General features: G+C 36.2%; 2 protein-coding genes across 2 annotated transcripts in view; one reads left to right on the forward strand and one right to left on the reverse strand.

Annotated features, from left to right (window-relative positions):
• Nucleotides 1-1969: 1969 nt before the first annotated feature.
• On the reverse strand, nt 1970-2638 carry LOC125869691 (uncharacterized). The gene has a single exon (XM_049550146.1). The coding sequence runs from the start codon at nt 2636-2638 to the stop codon at nt 1970-1972; it is 669 nt and encodes a 222-aa protein (XP_049406103.1).
• A 12008-nt stretch (nt 2639-14646) lies between these two features.
• Nucleotides 14647-21679, forward strand: part of LOC125871014 (sister chromatid cohesion protein SCC4) — a 52900-nt gene continuing 45867 nt past the window's right edge. The window contains exons 1-2 of the mRNA XM_049551591.1: nt 14647-14913; nt 14994-15145. Coding sequence (XP_049407548.1) covers nt 14701-14913; nt 14994-15145 — 365 coding nt within the window. The 5' untranslated portion in view covers nt 14647-14700. The remainder of the gene's footprint in view (nt 14914-14993; nt 15146-21679) is intronic.

The following is a 21679-nucleotide window of genomic DNA, read 5'->3' on the forward strand; positions in this document are numbered from 1 at the left end:
CCTCTAAACATAGGTACTTAGCGGGGGCCAAGACAAACTACCGGGCTCACCCTCATAGTCAATACATAACAAAAAATGAAAAGTCTTATACATAGCAAGAGATCATAAGCAACGTCCCCGGAATGGAGGACTCACTAATAACCTCGATAGAAAATCGTATTAGCCACGCGGAGGAGAATGGTCAAGCGGTACTCTGGTCCCTACATAGTGACATCATGTAGGTATAGAGTATGCATTAGTACATTTGAATGTACTAAGTATATGGGATGCAATGCAATGCAACAATAGATGGACATCATAGGCAAAATGCATAATCATACCCGATAGATAGCATATTAATGAAATGATATGTATAATGATGCTTACATAAAAGTCATATTTAGTGGGGCGTAGTACATGTGTGGCGAGTGACCATCAATATAGTATTTCCAAGGCCTACCACCCCTTTGGAGAGGCGAAAGAGGTACAAACCCCTCAATGTGGTTACCCGGGCCTACAACTCCCCGAGCTAGGCTTGGTCGACTCACAACACTTATATAGAGAAAATCATATACATGTGTCCATTTCATCATCATTTCAGTAATTATATAACCATCCGACTCATAGGACGTACATTGGACCTTCCATTTCCTAAGAATTCTATAAATGGGCATTTTATCAAACACATGGCGGGAGTAGTTCATGTAAATAAAATCATGTATTTCAAGAGTACTAAGTCCAACCAATTCCAAAATCCATATAAATCAGCCCACCAACAACATACATATATATATATCAACCTTCATAATTTGATCATGGAAGCATGAAAACCATAAACATCACATAATAATTCAATTTCATGATAATATGCAAAATAGACCATAATAGGGTGTGTAGTAGTAATTCCATACTTCAAGAGTTCATAAATAACCATAAGGACCCATAAACTTGAAGTAGAAATAGAGGATAAATGGTTGGACTTGTGGAAAGGAAGGTTTCCACAATCAAACCCACATACCTCAACTTTGGAGAATCCTTGATGAAGATTGGAATGGAGAATTGAATCCGGAATTAGAGCTTGAGATGTTTGAATTTGGTTGAGGATCTTGGTGGAATTTTGGAGAGGGCTTAGAGAGTGTTTTTGAAGTTAAAAAAAAATGACTAAATATGGGATATATCCCTTTTTTATAAAAAAACGTCCCCAATCCGCCTCAAAAAAATAGCTCACTAGAAATTGCAAATCAGCACAGACAAGTTTTACGAAAATGGTCATAACTCCCTCATCCTAACTCGGAATGAGGTGAAACCAAGTGCGTTGGAAAGCTAACTCAAAGAGCTTTAATTTAATAGGTTGTGGCCCTTCCAGTTCCTTGTGTGCTAAGAGATATGCCCCTTTAAAGTTGACCCTCCAAATCGCATTTTTTTTTGCGATTTTCAAATTTTGATACAGTTGCTCTAAAATTCGGGTTAGACCCATTCCCCACTCAATTTGACCCCATGAATAAGAATATGAAGTCGAATTTCTGAAATCATGCACAGATTTTGAGATATATGGAAATTACAATTATAGGTGTTTTCGAAGCACATTTTCGAGCATTTTTGGGGTTGTTTCACAATCTCTTCTTTTTTAGCTATATCTTCAAATTCTACTGTGAGTGCTATCCTGGATGTTATCTCTTCCTCCTTCAAGACTCTGCATTCCTGAGTCCTTTCTATTGCTTCTAGTTGTGATAGAACATTTAGTTTTTGAGCCCCCAAGTTCCCCTGCCTCGTCTTACTCCACTCCTTCAATTTTACCTTTAGAGCTTTCAAGTTTTGCCATTAGGATATAGTCAGGGCTGCCCTCATACTTGAAAGAATCCCACCACTCCTTTACCCTTTCCTTAAAGCCTTCTGTTTGCAACCGCCAGTTCTCGAACTTGAAATAAGACTTTGATGCTTTCCACTCTCCACATTGCAACATAATGGGAGTGTGATCTTAAGTAATTCTCTATAGAATGTAATGCTTAAGGTATTTGAAGCTATCATCCATCTCATCTGAGATGAGTATTCTATCTAATCTTGTTGCTCTGTCATGCCTATCTCCTTTCTTCCATGTATACTTTCCCCCTTTCAAATCCAAATTTACAAGTTCCATGTCCTCAATGAACTCCGATAAGTCAGACATGGCGTTGTTAATTCTTCTGCAATTCTTCTTTTCTAATGGATGCCTAGTTGTGTTGAAGTCCCCACATAAAATACAAGGACCTGAAAAGAGACCCCTAGTCGCCCCTATTTCCCCCCAAGTTTCCTCCCTTTCTTGTCTATGATTTGGAGCATATATGCATGTTAGGTGCCATTTGAAATCTTGTGTTTTCCCTACAAGACTACAAGAAACGGAGTACATTCCCACGCTGCTCAATTTCCCTTCCCAGTCCCTTTTATCCCACATTATCACAATACCTCCTCTAGTTCCGCTAGCTTCCAGATGAACATAATCTACCCACTTATTCCCCCAAATATCTCTAACAACTTCTGTGATGTCCTCGCTCAGTTTGGTCTCTTGTAGACAAACAGCATCTACATTCCACTCCTTCCTTGTTTTCCTTATGAGAGACCTCTTCCTGCCGCAGTTTAATCCCGTCACATTCCAGATATCCCCCTTTAATTCTAGAACCATAGCTCCAAAAATGACTACCTAATTCAAGCCCTTTTAATTCATACATCCCCTTCTTCTTTACAGTACCATATGTCCCTTTGTTTAGTGACTTGTTGTTGTCCACCTTCAAGAATAACTCCTTCACCTTTTCTTCATGACCTTTAAAGTCTACCCCATGCTTTGTACTCAGTTGGATTATATACTACTGAATCCACTCCTCTGTAGGGACTTCGTCTGCACTTCCTTCTCCTAACAAAATATTCTCGATTGGAATCTGCATATTTAGAGGAATTGCATCCTCTTCCACTCTCTTTGTTGTATCAGTGATCTTTTATTAGCATGTCTACCAAGTCTCCTTCTCCTTTTTGTATTGTCTGGTTTGCCATTACTTGCTCTTTAAACTGGTCCAATCAAATAGTTGTAACAACCTTCTTTTTGTGTTGTATCGACACTTTATGTTCTATCGACACTCTATGTTCTATCGACATTTTGTATTAAATCCAATATTTCACGAGAAGACTACGCACATTGAAATAGACTATCAATTTTGTGAAGTCGAGTGATCAACTTGTATATATTTTCACTAAGCCCCTCACATTTCCTCGTATTAACTACATTTGTAACAAGCTTCGTACATATGACTTGTATGCACTAGCTTGAAGGGGAGTGTTAGAATAGGAATAGGAACAAGAATAGTATATAAAATCCTACTTAGAATAAGAATAAGAATAATATATAGTTACCTACTTGGACAAGGATTGTAATATAATGTCCTTGTTGGAAAATGTTATAGAATATAGCAGCTATAAATATTTTATCTTCCATATATAGCTAACTCAATTATATGGGCATAATTTTAGTTTATTTAGTTTGATTAGTTTCCTTTCGTAGAAACATATTTATTTGTATAAATATCTTGTCTTGATGAATAGCAAGTAACAATTCATTCTCCATATCTTATGAATTACATAGTATCAAAGCTAGGTCCATCCTCGTTTACGCTCCCAGTCCACGCGCTAGTTCGGTCTGGGCGTGAAGGGGGTGTTAGAGTGGGTAAAAATCTCACATTGGTTGGGGGAACGAACTGGTGGTCTCCTTATATGGACTTGGGTCATCCTCTCCTTATGAGCTAGATTTTGGGCTTGAGTTAGGCTCAGCTAACATTTCTTTACATGGTATCAGAGCAAATTTTTAAGCTGGGATTGTGGCTTTGCTAGAAGTCACTATGACTTCGCCGGTAACTATTGTGGCTTTGCGGAAGTAGTTGAGAGTTCTATCTTTCTGTTTCAACTTTGAATCTGGACATCATTTCTGCGATTGAGAAGGTGATTGTCTAAGTGTGTTGAATCCATTTTCTTGCACCTATGTCCAGATTGAATTCCAAAATTTGAACTTTGATTGTCTGCCATTTTCAAGTGAAGTTGGTGCTTTAAAATTCTAGAAATTCAAGATGGTGCTATAGGTTTTTTGTTGGAGATCTTATTGTGAACTCAAATATGAAGTTTGAGTCATTTTGGAGCTGTTTTGATAAGGTTATTTGTCTGAACTCAAAACTTTCAAACGTGAGTATCAAAGAAGACGACCTATCCACCCTTCAATTATTTCGGTTGCTTTCCAGTAAATATATTGGCTTCTCTAGTATTGCTTTGTCTTTTCCCGTCAACACCCTTTTCATTTATGATTTTCCGGCCATAGTGGTCTTGGAGAGTCTCGGTCAAATCTGGTTAGTCAATTTGCTAATTGTATTGTCTGATTCATTTTTGGATATAATCTTGTTCTGGACTTGTTGGTTTCTCCATCAACTCATTTTTGTACAATGAGTATTTTTTGGGATTATGACTGGCTGTACTCATGGAACTCAAAGATCAGACAAAATGGTTTTGATTTCGGTAAAGGACTTTGTTGAATTCTCCCGATATCAGAAATTATTGAAGGAATCCACTTTAATTAATGCCTTTACTGAATCAGATAAAATATGTCTTATCACCTCTTCAAATAAATGGGTGATTGATTCAGGTGCATCAAATCACATGGCAAGTAATCCTAATATATTTACTAGCTTTCGGCCACACAAAGCACCCTCTCCGGTTATTGTAGTTGATGCATCAACTTGTAACAGTGTTGGATATGGGACTGTTAAACCAACCCCCACTATTACCTTGTCCTTTGTATTAAGTCTACCAAAGTTGGCCTTCAATTTGATTTCTATAAGCAAAGTTACTAGAGACCTTAATTGTTATATATCATTTTTTTCGATCATTGTTTGTTTCATGATCTTACTACAAATCAGGTTATTGGTAAAGGACGTGTATCTGATGATCTCTACATCCTTGATGAATGGAAGTCTCAGATTATTGCCTATTCTGGTGTTGTTTCTCCATTTGAAGCACATTGTCTAATAGGACATCCTTCTCTAGCTTTGTTGAAGAAGCTCTGTCCTCATTTTCAAAACATTTCTTCATTGGAATATGAGTCATGTCATTTTGCGAAACATCATTGCAACTCATTAAGTCCAAGGGTTAATAAGCGGGTTGAGTCAACTTTTCAGTTAGCTCATTCCGATGTTTGGGGATTGTGTCCTATCGTTTCTAAAACAATCATAATTATTTTGTCACTTTTGTGGATGATTTCTCTCGAATGACTTGGATTTATTTTATGAAAAGTTGCTTGGAAGTGTTTACTCACTTTTGTGCCTACTGTGCTAAAGTCAAAACCCAATTCAATACTTCAGTATGTGTTCTAAGGAGTAACAACGCTAAAGAATACATGTCAGAATTATTTCAATCATCTATGCGACAACATGGTATTCTCCACTAGTCTTTATGTGTTGATACACCCTCTCAAAATGGAGTTACTGAAAGGAAGAATATGTATCTACTTGAGACAACTCGAGCACTTTTGTTCCAAATGAAGTTTCCTAAACAGGTTTGGGCGGATGCGATCTCTACAACTTATTTTTTGATTAATCATATGTCATCTACTGTTCTTGTTGGTAATATGCCTTACCGTGTTCTTTTTCCAAACAAGACGCTATTTTCGGTTGAACCTAAGGTGTTTGGAAGAACATGTTATGTTCAAGATATTTGACCATATTCGAAGGCATTAAGTGTGGTTTTTAGGGCTACTCTCATCTTTAGAAGGGTATCAATGTTATTCTACTGAACTTGGCAAATATTTGGTATCAACAGATGAGGTATTTTAAGAGACTACACTATTCTTTTATCCACCTCCCATTTCTACAAGTCAAGAGGAAGATGAGTGGTTAGTCTATGAGATCACCTATGTTATGATAGAAGAATCAGATACTTTCCCTCCATCTCTTAGTTCGTCTATTGAGGACCAATCGACTTTTGTATCGTCAGCTCTTGCCCCATCTACGGTAGCAAAACCACCAATTGTACAAGCTTACTCGAGAAGGAGAGAGGCCTATGAAACATGTTCTACACCAGTCCCTTTGTCATCAAATCCTCATCCGTCTGATCCTCCAGAAGATCTTGACCTCCTTATTACTATTCACAAACGTACACGTTGTTACAATCCACATATTCTATTGCTAATTTTGATTTCTATAGTCATTAATCCTATACGTCTAGATCTTTGATTGTTTCTCTAGACTCTGTCATTATTCCCAAGACAATTAAGGAAGTCTTGAGTCACACGGGATGGTACAACGCAATGCTTGAGGAGATACATGCACTAGATGAGAATCACACTTGGGACTTGGTGGATTTACCAAAAGGAAATAAGGCAGTGGGATGCAAATGAGTCTTTACGGTCAAAGTTAATCCAGTGGCTAGACTTAAGGCTCGACTAGTGGCTAAAGGATATGCTCAGACTTATGGGGTGAATTATTCAGACACATTTTCTCTCGAAGCTAAACTTACTTTTGTTTGCTTATTTATTTCCTTAGCCGAACTAAGAATTGACCATTGCACCAGCTAGATATCAAGAATGCATTTCTTAATGGCGATCTCCAAGAAGAAATATATATAGAGCAACCACCCGGATTGGTTGCTCAGGGGAGTAAGGGAAAGTTTGTCACCAGAAGAAATCCTTATGTGGTTTGAAACAAAGCCCTCGTGCTTGTTTTGGCAAATTCAGTGAAGCAGTTTAGGAATTTGGGCTGAAAAAAACATGTGTGACCACTCATTCTTTCATATACAATCAGCAACTGGCATTAATCTTCTTGTAGTATATGTTAATAACATTGTTATCACAGGAAGTGATTGTACATGCATCTCTTTACTCATGTCATTCTTGCATACTAAACTCCAAATGAAAGACCTGGGACAACTAAAATATTTCTTGGGAGTAGAAATGATTAGAAGCAAGAAGGGAATCTTTCTATCTGAGAAAAAGTATGTCCTTGGCCTACTTGCAGAAATTGGAAAGTCAGTAGCCAAACCTTGTAGTACTCCAATGGTCCCTAATATGCATCTAACTAGAGATGATGGCAGTCCCTTTGATGATCTAGAGAGATATAGGAGGTTAGTAGGGAAATTATACTATCTCACTATAACTCGTCCAGATATTGCTTTTGCATAAGTGTTGTTAGCCAATTCATAGTTGCACCAACAGTCAAACATTGGGAAGCCTTGGAAGTTAGAACAGATCTTATGTTACTTGAAAAAAGCCCCTGGACTTGGCATTTTATATGGTAACCACAAACATACTCACATTGAGTGCTTTGATGATGTTGATTGGGTTGGATGTAAAACCAATAAGCGATCTACTACTGGCTATTGTGTCTTTGTTAGTGGTAATTTGGTGTCATGGAGAAGTAAGAAACAATGTCTTGTATCCCGATCCAGTGCAGAATCCGAGTATAGAGCTATGGCGCAATCCACATGTGAGATTATATGGATACGTCACATATTGACAGAAACTAGATGGAGATGTTCTACACCAGCAAAACTCTGGTGTGATAATCAAGTTGCACTTCATATTGCCTCAAATCTCGTGTATCATGAAAGAACAAAACATATTGAGGTAGATTGTCATTTTATACGTGAGAAGATCCAAGATAACTTGATTTCCACCAGTTATGTAAAGACATAAGAGCAACTAGCCAATTTGTTCACAAAGGCATTGAATGGAGCTCGGGTTGATTATCTTTGTGACAAGCTGGGCACGACCAACATCTATGCTCCAACTTGAGGGGGAGTGTTACAAAATATAGTAGCTATAAATATTATATCTTCCATATATAGTTAACTCTATTATCGGAGCAAATTCTTAGTTGATTTCCTTAATTTAGTTTGATTAGTTTCCTTTCGTAAAATCTATGTATTTGTATAAATAACTTGTCTTGATGAATAGAAAGTAACAATTCATTCTCCATATCTTATGAATTACAGAAAAGGAGTCTAATGTAGTGCTTATAAATAGTATCTCAATGTAATAATGTAGATACACAATTCAATAATATTTTTCTCCAATATTTCTCAGACACCTGACATTATATAGAATGTCACCATTTTTTTTTAAAAAAAAAGGAAAAAAAAAGCATGAAGCTTTTCTTCTCAAGGTTATGTAACTACTTAAGTATTGAAACACTTGCCACATAAACATAACAGCTGCAATCAAATATCCACAGTAGAGAAATTAACTTGATTGAGAGGCTTCTTGAATCTACTTACACTAGGTCTTCTATGAAGAATGCACACAAACTTAAAAGAAAAGCATATGGTAAGGTCTAGTTCTCAATGTGGTCATCACTGTGGCTAAAGCTTGGATTTGCTTATTCTCCTAGCTTGTCGGTGAGTCCTCATGATTCGAGGACGGATTTTATCTCTGTGTAGTTCATTTCTTGTATTTCCTTTTCGGACTATGTTGTATGGGTTGTGACCCTATTTGATTCAAGTATTGTAATAGATGACTGTGTTGAGATAAGTCTAGACTTCCGCTTTCCTTTATGACAACTTTGGACTTTAAATGTGTTTTTACTCTTATTGTTCTAATGCTTTATATTATGATATGCTAAGTGGCTTACATCTAGGGGTTACCCCTGGGTCATGACAAGAAAAGTCATTATCACTGCTATTTTCCCTCTTTGACTCTTTTGCCCTTTCCTTGAGGCTTGAGCTTTTCCTCTTCGATTTGTTGGGCATGTATCATCAACTGAGAAATATCCATTTCCTTGATCAACATGGTGGTACGATATTATTTGACAACCAAGTCGGACACGCCTGACACAAACTTACTCATCCTTGCCCTAGAATCAACAATGATAATTGGAGCATACTTAGCCAATTGAGTAAATTCAAAGCATAATCCTCCACACTCATATTGCCTAGTCGGAGGTTAATGAACTCAAACACTTTTGATTCTCTCATTTCAAGAAAATCACCCTTGAATTTCTCTCAATCAAGAGGACCTGCATTAATCGCCCTCTCACTTTTTCATGTTCAAACCACACTTGAGCAATACCCTTAAGTTGATAAGCGGCCAACTCCGCCTTCTCAATCGTAGACAATCCCATAATACCTACTACCTTGTAAATCTCAACAATGAACTCTCGAGAATCCTTATCAACCTTAGAACTATGGATTTCGAAGGATTCATCCTAGGGAAGTCTCTTATCCTTGCCACCGTTGTTCCCACATTTGGGTTCACGGGAGAATTATCCTTTCTATTGGCTTGGGCCGTCATGGCTTAGGCAGTCATGGCTTGAGCCAACACTTGGAAAGCGGCTCAAAATTCGGCATAAATGACTTGCTCAGCCAAAGGATCAACTAGAACTTGAGGAACCTTGGGCTCCCCATTGTCATTGCCTGTATTCCTTCTCACATAAGCTCTTCCAGGGCCATATCCTAAAGAGGATCGAATACAATTTAGAAGAAGGATCTTCAATGCGTCTTGTCAGAAGTGGAGTTTCCTAAACACTTTGTAGCATCCTATTCATAAATGAGGGCGCTTCACACTTATGAACAAGACTCTACTCAATGCGTCTTGTCAGACATCCTAGGGTCTTTTCTAAGACCCTGTGCTCTAAATACCAAGTTTATGACGACCCAAAGTACACCTTAGACGTGACATAGTGTATAAGACCCTGAGAGGTCCTACACAAGCCACTTGACATACATTCAACAAAAAATACTAGACGAAAGTAGAGAGTTTCATAGTAAGAAATAGTTTGACATTTATAGAGGAAGTATAACATAATCTTGACAAGCCCATCTACAACATCAATGAAGTGGTCAGGACGTAACCTGCACACCACGTACAACATTCGAAAGTAAATGACATAAGAAAGCAATAAATGCAACACACTCCTTGGAGTATGATGACTCACCAAGTCTTCAAATCTCTAGAGGGATCAACTAGCCATGAACGGAGGGAGAGGAGTCGCCAAGCCCTACATTAGTGAAACAATGTAGGCACAAGTATGCATTAGTACATGACATGCAATAAAACATGAAATATGATCATAAGGGGACATAATCGAAAACATGATGTGAATGACCAAACTAAACATAGTAAAATCCTTAAAGAAGAATCATAATCATAAACATGGTCAATGAATCTAAAATCATGAGGAAAGCTTCATAAAACCTTTGATAGTAACTTAGTTCTTTTTCTGGGATATTTACTGCTAATCGACGTAGACCACGTGAACTATAATGTGGAATCTGGTGTCTTGCTCCCACACCGAAAAAAGATGACCTTACTTGCCAAGGCAAGGACCTTAAACTCTAGCTTAGGTTGATCCACTAGCTATGTCACTTAAGACAACCTATGAGGGAATGTAGTTAGAGACACTTAGATTGCTACTAGAGACCCGACCTCTACTAACGGGAGAGCCTCCATCTCAATAGCCTCTCGATGCTAAGTAAAATTTCAACGGAATTTGTCATAATTATAAACATAACATCATCCATGAAAAATTACAATTAAGGTACTAATCCAAGCTAAAAACATCATAGAATAGCTCCTTAAATCTTGAATCGTGTGTGAGTGAGAAAACCATGATCCCTTAATGTGAGAAAAAATTTCACAATTGACTTGATTTCAATCTTAAAGAAACCTAAATCATAAACATTTCCTTTTATAAATCATGCATAAGTTCATGAAAACATCATTCATAGTTTCATAGCTTCTTTATAAATTCATGCAAATTAGGGTTCATAGTCAAAATCATGATCAATACATGGTTCATATGAAATTAGTTGAAAAATATGTAATTGTGTCTAAACATTCATAATATGATCAACATCAAGCAATTCAATCCATACAAATTGAACCCATGAGGAATTTAATGAAAACCTAACCAATTTATGGAATTCGAATTGGAGAATTCAGAGAAAACGTGGGACTCAATGGGTGAATGAAACCCATTGATGAACTCCCTACATATCTCAGCCTTGAAGTTCTAAGTAAATGATGAAGAAAGAAGACTTGAACTTGAAGACCCCTAGAATCCTTGAGAGCCTTGGAGAGAAAACCTATAAGAGAAATTTTGGGGATTTTGGGGTAATGAAGGAGAATAAGTATAATTAGGACTAAAATCAGTTATAGGGGCTTATATATAGGCATAACGATACAATATTGGAAGTAGGTGCATAGGAAAAGACCCAATTAAAATAACTATCGGTCAATCCTACGATTGCGACCTATGGATTGTACTGGTCAACCGTAGGTCAAGTGACTAGGCCTAAAATCTTGACAAATCCAACAACCCATTTCTACGGACCGTCAAACTTTCTATGGTCCGTAGACCCCATTCTTAGATCTCAGCTTTCAAATAAAAATTCACTAAGTCTGGAACCTTTCTATGGGATATTCCTATGGTTTGTAGTCCATTCGACAAACCATCCTGATCAATCGTAGAATGTGTTACTGGGGCTTGATTTCCATAATAATTTTTCCCCACTTCCTATGAGACTGGTCTACGACCCGTAGGACTTCTTACGAACTGTAGATTAATCTCGTGGAATTGAACCAATAGCCCTCTTTGGTGTTCTTTCCTTTTCTGAATTTTGAGGTTTTATAAATATATGTGAAGCTTACGATATATTTGACCACCAAAACAATATAAGTACACCACACTATAAAGGATCTCCGTAATGATACATCACACCTCAAATTAATAATATTTTTTTAATATATATTATTATTTAACTTTGACTAGTTAAATGAAATAGAAAATCCTATAAAAATTCATGAGTATAATATTAAAGAAGACTTTTGTAAAATATCATTCGCAATAATTCAAGTGAGAAAATAACAAACATGGCGACAAAATTATTCTTCTCCTAGCTAATTAGAAGACCACAAAAAAAAATATTATCCGACAATTATCTATCTTGACCCAATTACATGAAATAGGAAATCCCATAATAACTCTAGAGTTAATAATAAAGAAGTTATTGTAGAGTTTTAAAGAAAACACAAATTATGTGGGAAACAATGAACCAAACACTTGATAAAAACTAATTGTTGCACTACTAATCCATGCATTATTAATCCTTGGAGAAAGGACATAAAGTCACCACTGAAGTTGTTCCGGATTTTCAAAAAGACACCTTAACTTTGCAACCGTCCTATTACACCACTAAACAATTTTGAACAGTTATTATTATATCATTTTTTGTCCACCTGACATAGAGAGTGGTGTGCACTCTCTCAAAGAGAATGAGCAACCTAAAATAACTAATATAATTTTATTTTTACAAATAATTTATTAGTATTTCTTATTTTTCTTATTATTTTAACTTTTTTTCCTTTTTATTTTTCCTCTTTTTTTTTCTTTCTTCTTCAAAAATCCATTGTCATTTCCATTGAGGCTTCTCACTTTCAATGTCACATTTTTTACCACAATTTCACCTTCCTTGTTTTACTACTATTAGTTTTACTCTCTTTAATTTTAAAACTTTATCTAAATATTTTCTTACATTTCGAACAATTTGATAAACCCATTAGATTTCAAGATGATTAGGAAGGTATCATATAATTTTCTTTATCCAATTTCAAGTAAGTTCTTTCAATTTTTGGGGAATTCATTGGTTCTTTTAAAATTGTCATTTCTAATTTTGAAGTTATATGAAATGGAGTAGTTGATGATACCTTCAAAATTTTAAATTTTCTTAGAAAATAATTAATTTTGTTATCAAAAATTCAATAAAGTCTAAATAATAGTATGAATTTTATAAAGAATTTGACCGGAGAAGAAGAAGAAAAAAAATGGGAGTGTGGTTCAACTTGACGTGGGGGTGGAGTGAGGGTGGGAGGTCAAGAAAAAGAAAGAAAATGGAGGGATGAATCACTTGAAAGTAAGAGGTGGATGATGAAGTGAAATTTAAGATAAAATTAAAATTCAAATAAGTCAAAGAGATAGAGAGAGAGAGAGAGAGAGAGAGAGAGAGAGAGAACTTAAAATGAAAAAAAAATACATTTTTAATTAAATTAACACGTGTCATGTAATGATTAGTGTGTGAACACACTTGCTTCTTAAAATCTAGGGCTGATCGAAAAATGATATAATAATATCTGTTCAAAATTGTTTAGTGGGGTAATAGGACAGTTGCAAAGTTAATGTGTCTTTTTGAAAATTCGGGACAACTTCAGTGGTGACTTTATATCTTTTTACACCATAGTAAGTATTATTTTTATACCTTCTATCAAATCGTTCATACATTTTTAATGAGAAAATGTCACAAATGGTCCATGAACTATTGGACTAGGTCTAAAATAGTCCCTTAATTATACATTTATTAGATTTAGTCCTTTAATTATTCAAAATGGTATCAAGTTTGATCCCTTAACTATATATTTATCATGTTTAGTCTTTTAACTATACACTTACTAGTTTTAGTACTTTAAGTATTAAAATATTTATCATGTTTGGTCTCTTACTATTTTTTGTAAAAATAGTTTAGGTTTATATGAACAAAACTCATGTCTCAGTGAAATTAAATCTTCAACTCATTTTCGAGCTACTTTCCTTCAAATCACTCTTAAGAAAAGAACATTAATCTCAAGATTCAAAATAAAATTCACGAGAAAAGAGGATATAAGTCCCGATTTTATTCAATGGAGAATGAAATGAAGTATATTATTGTTGCTAATGACTTAAAAATGCTAAAATTTATTATAAAAAGAAAAAATAATAATTACTTGTTAGATATATAGAGATTTATTTATATTTGATAGAAATGAATTTTCCGCAATGATAATAAGATTAAAAGTTCTTTACTCACATATTTTGCTTCCAAGTTTTGTACTCCAACGATTTTAATGAAGGTAATTTTTTAATTTTTTAGAAGTTGAAATTTATAATATGGTAGTTTTGCAACTTTTTTTTAAGATTTGTTTTATTTTAAAATAGATCGATTTATTATTTTGTTCATTAGAGAAATTTGAGTAACAAGATCAAATCATTTATTTTTTTGTATGAAAAGAATTAAAAAAATTCACACTCATTATGAACCGTTAACCGCTAAAGAAAAGAGCATTTTATTTTGGATCATTGAGATTAAGTTCTTTTCATAAGAATAATTTGAAGAAAAAGTAAAAGTGAAAGAGAAACAATTGAAAAAATGGGTTAAACATTTAATTTTACGAAGACATGAGAGTTTCGTAAATATTAACCTAAGCTATTTGTATAAAAGATAGACATAGATCAAATCTGATAAGTTTTTGAATTCTTTTTAAAAAAGCCTAAAATTGGTAGGTGTATAGTTAACAGACTAAAATCGATAAATGTATAGTTAAATGGCCAAATCTGATAACATTTGAGATAATTAAAAGACTAAATTCAGAAAATATATAGTTAAAAGACCAACTTGACAACATTTTATATAATTAAATAACTAAATTCGATAAATATATAATTAATGGACTATTTTAAACTTAGTCTAATAATTAGGACCCATTTGTGACATTTTCTCTATTTTTAACACACCAAGTCAAACCTCTCCCCAATTAATTTCCTTCAAATCACTCTTAAGGGCCGCCAAATGGGTTGATCCAGATAGTAAAATCCCCAATTTATATTTAAACTATGAAAAAGCTTCCCCACTGAGCTTATTAAGGTTCCCGCTGCGCTTATTAAGGCTGGTGAAGGAAGTCGGAATTCGGAAACAATGGAAGCAGTGGCGGAGGGACTTTGGGGACTGGCAGATTATGAGGAGAAGAAGGGAGAAATTGGAAAAGCTGTGAAATGCTTGGAAGCTATATGTCAAAGCCAAGTTTCTTTCCTTCCTATTATCGAGATTAAAACACGCCTCCGCATTGCTACTCTCCTTCTCAACCACTCCAATAATGTCAACCATGCCAAATCCCACCTCGAACGCTCTGTAAGTCATCTGCTTAGCAACAACAAGAATTGGGCAGGGATTTACAATTCTTTTTACTAATACTTGCTTACATGCTTCAGCAATTGCTCTTGAAGTCCATTCCCTCATGCTTTGAGCTCAAATGCAGAGCATATAGCTTGTTGAGCCAGTGTTACCAGCTAGTCGGGGCTATTCCTTCACAAAAGCAGATACTGAACAAGGGTTTAGAACTTATTTCAACTTCTGAAGATGGGTATGCCTTCTTTTGCACCTTGTGTTACTATTGACAATGTCTGTTATAGCACATTTATGGGCATAAACTAGTACAAGTTGGATTTATGTAGAGTCCTCCATTTCTAACCTAGAAATTGAGAGTTCCAGTCACAAAGGGAGAGTGGAAAAAACTATTGGGTGAGGTTTACCAAATAAAACAAAACAAAAATTGGGGCACACTTACAACTATGTAATCTGCTTGTTGCGTTATGGCCTTAACTATCATAATTTTTAATTAATGGTCACTTGGAATTTTGTGGTAAGCTATTGTCACGACCCAAATCCCCATAAGCTGTGATGACACCTTCCTATCCCAAGTCAGGCAAACTAAGGCATTTTATAAGAAATTAAATTAAACCAATGCAGAACATTAAAGTCTAATAGTAATAAATAATTAAATATCAAGCTAGAGATAAGAATCTAGTACAATGCCGAAATGTAACCCAAAATTCATCCCAATGACTAGCTATGCTAACTAGGAATGAAAATACAACTATGTTCAGAACAAGAATAGTTTGATTGAATGAAAATACAATTGACTAGAATAAGAAAGATGTCATGGCTACAACAGAACAAGGCCTGGTGGTTGTGAGCTAGTAACTCACTCACGGATTCCACGAGTACTAAGATTTGAACCTACAGAAAAAGTACATAAGTAAAGTATGAGTACATCAAATGTACTCAACAAGTATCATAGACCGCTCCTAATAGAGTAGTGTCGAACGTTACTAATAGTAAACCAATACCTTCAACAAGTACAAAATATTGAAAGAGAGAAAAAGGAGAAGGAAATGGAACAAAAGACATGCATTTAGTAAGCTGTTAATATCAATAAACGACCATCACAATGCATAAAAGATAGACATGTGCAACTCAAATAATCAATTAAAATCAAGTAGAAGTTAAGAAATGCACTAAGGATTCAATCTTTAACACTTGTATAAACCAACTCAACGGAATCAACTTTCAGAGTAACCAGCGTGCACACCGCAAGGGAGGTACCAAGTTGTGACTTATGAGGGACAAAGTCATATCCACACGTACACATTGTTCATACCAATAATCTCACGAACTCAATAGTCCCCACATCTCTGTATCAAATTGGACTCCCACGATCCCCATTACTATGTCAATATCTAACTCACACAATCCCAAATCTCCATATCACAACTCTACAATAGTATCATATCAAGATAAGGAGCAGAGAAAGAAATACAATGTATAGCATGTAGAAGTTAAGTTATAACTTCAACAAATATAGAGATAAATCATGTCATTATAATACATGTATGAGACGTAAAGGTACACTCTAGCATTCCAAGTATTATAATGTAAAAAGGAACGAGAATAACATATAGAATCCTACTTGGAAAAGGATTACGATGCAGTGTCCTAGTTGGAAAAAGAGTCTAAAGTAGTGTCCATAAATAAAGGTCTAATCAGAGGCTCTACAATCTTGGTAGAGAAATTAAAAAAACTTACGCAACTGGCAGATGGTTATAATTTATAACTTATATAGCCGCCCATCTGACCAATGATTATGTTAGCAAAAGTTGGGGCAATACTATGTGCATGAAAAAGGATTATGCTGTGAAAGGCTGATTTGAGAAGCATTCATGACAATAAAGGTGGCCACCGTACTTCTTTCGTGTGGCTTCTTAGATCTGAGTTGTGCAGGACTGTGCAACTCTCTAGTGACTAGTTTCTCATATTCGTTTTGTGTAGTGCCGTGGATCTTTTCGATGACTAATTTCTCATATCTGATTTGCATAGCATCGTACATCTTTCCGATGACTCCTCAAATCTAATTTGCATACTTTTGTGCATCTTTTTGGGGACTCCTCAAACTTCACTTACGTAGTTTCACCTCACCTTTTGTTTGTGTTCTGCAAAAACCAACACCATCAAGGGTATAGTGTCTGTCACGCCCTGAGCCTACACCTTGGGCGGGACTGACACTCGAGAACCATTGCTGGCCCCAAGTGAATCCTTGGCCTGGCTAGACTCTCAGCGGAAGACTAAGCATTAGTAAGAGAAAACAATGCAACTTTACTCAATTGTCTCAAAATAAACTTGGAATGTTTTAGAAATAAACATTCAACTAGCCAAAGTGGCAACTCCAATCTTAACATAAACAACTGAAAATGGAAAGACTAACGAACTATAACTATCCATCTATGAAGCCTCTAAAACTATGAGGGATGTCGGGACCTAAGTAGCTCGGACTCGGGTGCGAATCCGAGTATGGATACGGGTGCGGGGATATGGCTAAAATTTTTCAATATTATAAAAATATAGTTATGAAGATATTCTAACTTTGAGAGATATTTTGTGATAAACTCGTACTATTTATATGGACAAAATATTATCTTTCAAAATATTGTTCCCTTCTCTCCTTTTCTAACGTCTCTTTTCCTATTTTCTTTATACATGTAAATTGTAATATTTCTTCATTTCATTCTCTTTATATATATATATATATATATATATGTATATATATATGGTATTTTCAACTGAAAAAAAACTTTTTTCTAACGTCTCTTTTCCTATTTTCTTTAGACATGTAAGTTGGTGAGAATGAAAAGATTTTTGGACTAGTTGATGACTGATGGGATGTCATCTTTCTGACGCTACTCTACTTGGAAGACTTTTTGAGCTTTCTTTTTTTCAAGAGGGGTGTATGTATTGTGTACATATATTTTCAAGAAAGATAAAAAAAAGCTCTATATTTCCTTTACTTTTTCAAGAAAAAACTCTTCTTTCTTCTCCTCTGTACTTTTTCAGCTTTGTCCTCTTTACATCGCCGTCGTTGGAAATTGATTTTCTCTTCTTTCTTCTCTTCTCTGTACTTTTTCAAGCTTTGTCCTCGTTATGTCGCCGGAAACTGATTTTCTCTTCTTTCTTCTCTTCTCTGTACTTTTTCAAGCTTTGTCCTCTTTACGTCGTCGGAAACTGATTTTTTCTTCCCTAAATCTTTTCTCGGCTTCGGTCAAAGTGTTCGGATCAGACTGACCGAATCTGATACGCACCCCGCACCTGCACCAGTGTCGCGTCGAGACAGGTTCGCTTGCAAATATGAAGAGTCCGCGCAACATAGGTCGGGACAAAACCCTCGATCATCCTAACAACTGAAATAACGAAGCATACTAAAAGGGATCCTCCGAAAAACAAGGAGGCTCACCAAGTGACTCAGAAGCTCAACTGGACCAACGAAGCGCTGGATGTTGATCCTAGTTACCTGTATCTCATCATAAGACGATGCAGGCCAAATGACGTCAGTACATTGAATGTACAATCATGCGAGGGGAAACTAAGCATGCGATAAGCTTGAACTGAAATCTGAAAGAAACACTTACCTCGCCTCATGGATACTCAACTCAATGCAAAAATAAACAACAATAAATATGCAGTTTATATAAAACATTTGAAACAGCAAATAACATCTCAAAGTATTGGAAAATACAATAATATCTCATATGTATATAAGAATACAAAAATAAACTCTATTTGGGAGATTCTCTAACCAGCAACCATCACTACGAGCTATGTGATGATACAACGTCTTGCCCACGCTGCCAAAACTGTCCTATAGCTTGCCGGGATATAAAACGCCTCAACTAAGTAGATCCACTAGTCTATGCTAAAAAGCATAAGGAATCATCTAAAAAGTATGACCCTTTCTACCCATGATGGCCACATGGTTTATGGAGACTTGAGTTATTATGAATTCGTCCCCATATTGCTGCTCAATATTACTCCCAAAATATACTCAACTCATATGTTTAAAAATGCAACTCTTTCTTTGTGGTTTGAGGTTATTACTCAAAAAGCTTTTCTCTTAAAAGAGATGGAACTCAAAACTGCTCATGAAAACTCATTTGGAAATTGGTGTTTCCTCTTATCTTAAATGTGAAAACATTTACTCTTTGGGAGTACTTAGTCCCCATACATCATTTTAAAGAAATGAACTCGACTCTACTCTTTCTCAAACTCAATGCTTAAGTCTTTAAAACAAGTTTAAAACGATTGTATAAGACTTTTGAAAGACTCTAAGAACTCTATTGACTTGACTCTTAGCTCTACCTTGAATTTGAATTATGGATTCAAGGTTATGATCTCATGTTATGGATGATCTCTCGATGTTTAAACGTACCTTAAAGTGTAGAAAACAACTAGAAAACATAGGTACGATTCGAGGGAACTCAAACGGAAAGAAGAGGGAAAGGGTAGAGGACCTGGCAACCCTGGCGTACTGAGTGGCGTATGGCGCCAGACCCTGAACTACAGAAGCTGGCTTGGGGTGCACTGAGTGGCGCGGCGCCCCAGAGGCCAAACTACAGGCACTCCTCTCTGGCGCACTGAGTGGCGTGGTGCGCTAGCCCCCTACCCAGAAAACCCACAAATTTTCTTGTTCGTTTTTTGACCCTTAATCGTCTAGATTCAATTGGTTTCTTCCCCAAACACTTAGATTCGAATACCCAACCAAAGTATACAAGAATCTACTAAAAACCAACCATACATCTCATCAAATCATCTTAAGAACTCCTCCAAAACCCAACCATCAAGATTCAAACGAAACTTCAACAAAATTCATCAAGAACTCATATACTCAAATTTCAAGAACGTAAATACGCTGAAGTTAATCATGATTGGCGCGTGGGTGAACAACCCAACGCTATGTGATCTCACATACCTCTTAGGGATTAACCCTTGGCGAAATCCAAAAGCGAAAACTCACGAACGCGATGAAACCTTGGGTTTTCTCCTCTTTTCTCCTCTCTCAAAGCCCTAGCGTAATTTTGTAATTGTGTAAACTGAACCAAATCAGTTTAGACCCCAAATAAATTACTAAAATCCGGTTAGGGAAATGACCAAAATACCCCTCTTAAATCCGGTTAACTTTCCTTAACTGGACAACCCGACTTTAAATGGGTGTATCTCCCTCATACGAGCTCGAAAATTAGCAAACTCGGTGGCGTTGGAAAGATAATTCAAAGGCCTTTAATTTGATATCTTGTAGCCCACCTAACTCATCATGTACTAAGAGTTATGGTCGTTTGAAGTTGACCCAAAAATCATACTCAACATAACTTGTCAAATTTCAGATTTTCATTCTTTCCGAAAGTGGTTCTTTCTAATTCTAGCTCTTTCAAATAGTGGGGTGTTACAGTGTCTCCCTGCAACCAAACCACAACTGGCGTCGTTGTGAATCGACCTCCCACACACCTCCATGCGCCACCCAGGATATCATCACCTTCAACGTGATCTGACCACGCGTTGGCACGTGAGCTTGTTCCGGCTAGTTTTTGGCAGCTTTCCTTTCAAGATCTACTCATCTCTTGATTTCGAGACTACCTATATGTGTTATACTAGTTTTTCGGTGAATTTCTTGTTCAATATCAACTACTTGATTTCAAGATGATCCATATATTTTATACAAGATATTGAGCACTTTCCGCAAAAGTTACATTGTTTCTGGCATATCTTGAGTTTCCAGTAGTGTTTTCTCTTTTGAGGTTCACTTTTGTCAAAAGAGTATACTCAAATATTTAGGCTAGATTATTGTGATAATTTCTCTCCCGTGGCTAAAATAACATTTGTCCACATTCATGGCTGCCAATCGCCATTGGTTTTTTGATTAGTTGGACACTAAGAATGTTTTTCTCCACAGTGATCTCGAGAAAGAAGTCTATATGAAGCAACCACCTGTTTTGTTTCTCAGGAGGAGTCTAGTAGCCTTGTATGTTGATTGCACAAGTCACTCTATGGTCTGAAACAATTTTCTTGAGTTTTGTTTGGGAAGTTCAACATAGTAATTCCAGAGTTTGGCATGACTCATAGTGGAGCTGATCATTCTGTGTTATATTGACATTCTGCATCAAATCCCGTATATCATGAAAGGGCTAAGCACAATGAGATTGACTGTCAATTTGTTAGAGAAAAGATACTCTCGGGAGATATTGTTACAAAATTTGTGAAGTGGAGTGATTAACTTGTAGATATCTTCACCAAGCCCATAACCCGTGCTTGTATTAATTGCATCTGTAACAAGCTCGGTACATATGACTTGTATGCACCAAGCTTGAGAGGAGTGTTAGAATATGAATAGGAACAAGAATAGCATATAGATCATACTTTGAAAAGGTTTCTAATGTAGTGTCCTAGTTGGAAAAGGAGTCCTAATGTTGTGTCTATAAATAGGATCTCAATGTAATAATGTAAATACACAATTCAATAGTATTCTCTTTTTGATAACAAGGGAAACTCGTAGCTGCTATCCTTTGGGTGTGCACGGGGTAAAACCCCTGCTCCTATGCAATAGCTCACAAACCACACATGAGAGGTAACCTGCACTAGGCAAGTCCGGTGCGACGAGCTTGACCCAGAAGTCAAACCCCTTGCTTTCCCTGGCAAGGGGTTTCGAACTTGAGACCTCCAACATAGAAGTCCCAAGCCCAAACCACTGGGCCACCCCGAAGGATCCACAATTCAATAATATTCTTCTCCAATATTT

Source organism: Solanum stenotomum, chromosome 7, assembly GCF_019186545.1.
Source record: "Solanum stenotomum isolate F172 chromosome 7, ASM1918654v1, whole genome shotgun sequence".
Lineage (NCBI taxonomy): Eukaryota > Viridiplantae > Streptophyta > Magnoliopsida > Solanales > Solanaceae > Solanum > Solanum stenotomum.